This window comes from Bombyx mandarina, chromosome 10 (assembly GCF_030267445.1).
Source record: "Bombyx mandarina strain Sakado chromosome 10, ASM3026744v2".
In the NCBI taxonomy this organism is placed as follows: domain Eukaryota; kingdom Metazoa; phylum Arthropoda; class Insecta; order Lepidoptera; family Bombycidae; genus Bombyx; species Bombyx mandarina.
In genome coordinates this window covers 9,070,250-9,074,824 of record NC_143217.1, presented here as the reverse complement: position 1 = coordinate 9,074,824, position 4,575 = coordinate 9,070,250, and the positions used below count along the sequence as shown (strand labels likewise).

General features: G+C 39.3%; 1 protein-coding gene across 1 annotated transcript in view; it reads right to left on the bottom strand.

The window, feature by feature from the left end:
* Positions 1-401: 401 nt before the first annotated feature.
* Sur (Sulfonylurea receptor) overlaps positions 402-4,575 on the bottom strand; it is a 34,813-nt gene continuing 30,639 nt past the window's right edge. The window contains 3 exon segments of the mRNA XM_089730600.1: positions 402-1,686; positions 2,798-2,997; positions 4,089-4,380. Of these exon segments, the coding sequence (XP_089586726.1) occupies positions 1,540-1,686; positions 2,798-2,997; positions 4,089-4,380 (639 nt within the window). The 3' untranslated portion in view covers positions 402-1,539.

The following is a 4,575-nucleotide window of genomic DNA, read 5'->3' as shown; positions in this document are numbered from 1 at the left end:
GTTGTAATTTGTTATGTAGTGATATATAATTTTACGTTTTATCGTTGATTCTGGTAGCACGTTGTGTTTGACGACGCTCCTCTGCGCGTTCGTGTGAGCTTTAAATGAGTTATGTGCAATTGTTGTTCTATGGGAAATACAGTTTTGAAAAAAAAAAAACACGAAATATTGTTTTTTATTTTTTTTTATTTTCATGGTCAAAACTTTATTAAGTACATAAATAAGTAGAAATATTTATCAATATTGATTATCTCAGTCTCGTCGTAGTAATTCTCCCACAACTTTGTGTATAATTCTTATGAACATGTTTGACTGCAGTCTACTGTTGAATTTCTATTCGTACTTTTTTGTGATTGAATGATTCTCAACAACTGGGCCGCACCAAAATTATTAGAATAAACTATTTTAAATTTTACTATAGGTAACTACAAAAACGGCTTTTAATCGTTTTTTTTTTTTGGGTGCCGCTAATTTTTGATAATAACTAACTGGTCTAGAATGATAATTTCAGTAAAGCTAATAATGTCAAATTATCTAATATCTTAACATAGAAGGAGCTTGTCAACTAAAGCCGCAATGAGGGTTAAATTTTACTTTTTTCCTAGCGCAAGTGAAGTGAAAAGGACTTACATCATTTGTTACTAAATATAATATTATTATAGATTTTATTAGATGCTTATTGAGTTAGAAAAAAGTGCATGCTCTAAATGTGCCATGCAATGACATTTGTGACCTGGTAACACTGTTGTACCAAACGTTTCAGTTTTATTGATAAAAGGACTACGTGCTAGGGTTGGCGTTTGGGCTTTAAATAAATGATTTACCTCACATTAAGAAAATGTATAATAAGGAATTAATAGAAAAGCAGCAATTTCTTTGTCTCAGTCGCAAGCGTCAACGTGTTTCTTTACGTAATGTCACATAGTCTATGACGGTCTGTAGCAATCTCTATGTTATAGCTTTTTTTATGGATTAAAATCCTGAAAACTCAACACTGACAATTCTGTGAACATAATGACTATTTTACGAATGAGAGCGTGCGAGTATATTCAGATTCTAGAATATTCTTTAATATGTATAACCGTGACAACCAATCTGTGTTCTTGATAAAAAAAAATGGCGCACGTTGTCTTTGTTATCTGCCGTTCAATGTTAGTTTAGGTTCATAATTACTGGGCCATACTCATTCGCATCAAACAATCGTAACTGAAAATCTCTTGAAATTACTTTCTGTGAGCGCAAAGACAAAAAGATAACTAATGAGAACTGTAAACTCTAATAGTACTGGCAAACTCAAAAATGTGAGATAAACAGGAAAAAAAAACCGCTATTGCTAAAGCTTTTCTGCATCCCCGACAATGTTTATCCAAAATTTCATGATAACTACTTAAAAGTAATTAAAACGTCAAAACGTAACAAACAAAGAAACTATCGCATTTGTAGTATTAAAATATGGATTATGTGGGTTTAGATGCGTAGGGCTGCGAACAATAAAATCATTGTTCAATAAATTTATATTGGTCCGGGAGTTGTGTGTTGTCAGACGTGCGTGTGCGCGGCGGCGAGCATGCGGGCGAGGCGTGAGACCGGCCGCGACAGCAGTGGGCCCACCTCGCCCTGCTCCACCACGCGACCCTCCTCCAGTACGACGGCGCGGTCGTACCCGCGCACTGACGATATGCGATGCTGAAAAATTAATCGACAATATTTCACCATAAACACTTGGAGGCGCTCGGGAAGCTGTTAGTTAACCCTACTGTTGGCTGAGCCTTTGCTCTTCCACCTGTTCTGGTGAAAGTGGAAAGGCCACCGGTAATTCTTCAATCATAAAAAAATTTTCCTAAACGTCTTAAGTATATGTAAAATTTTGTCATTAGTAAATAATTGTAAGGTAGAGCGCCCTCTGTGAATTGATATTTTAATTTCACGTATAATCCTAAATTAAAATTCACTACAAGAGCTTTCATAGACACGTTAGTATTAAAAAATCTCACAGATGGTGCTGTATTAAATAGTATGTATATTTCTGTCTCATTCTTTACTGGCTTCATCCTACACATTTTTGTATTTGTGTCTCTTACCTGTCGTTTTTTCCATTGCATCCGGTTTGAAATCAGAACGATTCTAAAGAAGTTTTCACTTCAAAAACAGTAAACATAAGAAAACTGATATAAACTGATTATAATTTGTTTAGTTTTATGAACTAAATTTTATCAAATTCAGTGTTAATAGAAATAAATAATTTTGATCCATATCTGACATCATATTTAGGCAAAATATTGCTTTAGAAGTATAGATTTAAATTAGAAATAAATAAATAAAAAGATAATCATAGAGGTTTCTAATCGGAGTAATTAATTATTTGATCAGCGATTAATCAAAAACAATAATAACATAATGATGCGAAGTCTGACTCTGAGATCCCAACCTTCCGTCTGTAGTAGCGAGATTATTAATTTATTATGCGAAGCTGTCAATTTAAGCCGACTATTTCGCATCCAAGATTTGCTATTAAATTTAGTTGTCAAAACAACACCTACCCCAAACTGGGAAATAGGGTTTGCAAAAGGATTAAGTGTCGGCACAAAATGCAGCCACCGACCTATTTCCTGTTGTTTTCATACATTTTATATGGACTCGCCGCACACGGTTGACGCCGGTGGCCGCCACATGCTACATATAAAATGTATGAAAATGACAGTAAAAATTTGCCGGTGGCGGCATTTCGTGGTTGTGGCCGGTGGCCCGTGTGCGGCGACCCCCCTTCCTACGATATTAAAATTCGAAAGCAACGTACTGCCACGGTGATGATGGTGGTGTCGGGTGCGATGCGCGCCATTGCGGCAAGAAGTGCTCGCTCGGCTGCGGCGTCGAGTGCGGCGGCGGGCTCGTCCAGCAACAGTGCGGCCGCTAAACGGGCGTGCAGCGCCGCGCGGGCCGCACACGCGCGCGCCGCCCGCCCCGCGCTCCACCCGCCGCGCCCCGCTATACTGCACTCTACGACACACATCAACATTCATAAAAACGATAATTTTTTTATTTTATTGCTTAGATAGTTGGACTAGCTCATATCCCACCTCGGTCACCGTTCTCGTCGAACCCGTCGCTTGCGACGAAGGGCTCGACGAGTAAATTAACCCTCAGACAGCCCACTGAGTTTCTCGACGGATCTTCTCAGTGGGTCGCGTTTCCGATCCGGTGTAGATTCTGTGAAGCACGGCTCTTGCTAGGGTTCGTGTTAGCAACGTCGTCAGGTTTGAGCCCCGTGAGCTTACCTACTAGTTAAGGTTCCGCTGAAATAGCCTCTCAAGGCTATCAGCTTAGGTAGGGAAAAAAAAAACCCACCAGGTGTTAAATGGTTACTGGAGCCCATAGACATCTAAAACGTAAATGCGCCATCCACCTTGAAATATAAATTCTAAGATCTCAGTATAGTTACAACGGCTACCCCACCCTTCAAACCAAAACGCATTACTGCTTCACGGCAGAAATAGGCGGGATGGTGGTACCTACCCGAGCAGTAACTTATCTTTTTGTGATGACATGGGAGAGCACAGTTACAATTTGAGTCGTGTGATGTTTTTTAAAGCGATTTCCAATAAGGTTACGTTAAACGTTTAACGCTACCATATTAGAAAGAGACAGAGCGAGAGTGAATGTGTGGCACTCGAACGCATAGCGCTTAATATACCTGTTACAGGCCAGCACGAGCGTTAGCATCGAGTAGCGGCCAATATTTTAATGAAGGAATTTAAAATATATATATTTAGTAATTTAAAATGTTTAAAATATAAATTTTTAAGATGTCGCATCTCTTATACTCAGCAATCTGATTTAAGGATGAAAAATGAAGAAAACCACAATACTACCTTCACATCTAAAAAGAAGTTTCACTTCATTCACGTGCACCAAGCTTGCACGCGCACCATTTTTGTGTGGCCATATCGCCAAAACGATAAAATAAGCGAATAGAACATAAGGCAATGTTATCTGCATATTCACTTAACTTTTGGGTAAGCTATTCACATATTATGACCATAAAAACAGAAAGTAATGGACTAAAATTACTGCAGTCATCGCTAACTCACCCAAACCAGCCGATTGAGCACTGACGAAATCATATAATCCGACAACTTTGAGACTGTGCCATATTTCTTCGTCAGTGTGCACGGCGAGCGGGTCGAGGTTTTCTCGCAGCGTGCCTGAGAACATCGCAGGCTCTTGCGGCAGGACGACCACGCGGTGACGTAACGCCCGCAGCGGCACGCGCGACACGTCCTGCCCGTCGATGAGTACTCGTCCTTCGGCAATACTGGTTGCTCCAACACACGTCATTAATAACGTAGACTTGCCGCTACCACTCCTGCCGCATATTGCTACCTGCAGTGAAATACATTTTTATTCATTTTATTTGAAGCATTAGGTACACAATTTTAGTTCATCAGGTTGGTACTTCATGTCTCAAGATGGCTAGCAGTATTCTTGTCGTGATGTCTATGAGTTCTAGTGATAAAAAAATAGTTATATATGTATTTAATTATTGCTCGTAGGAATTTATAGCTTATAGATTTGTTT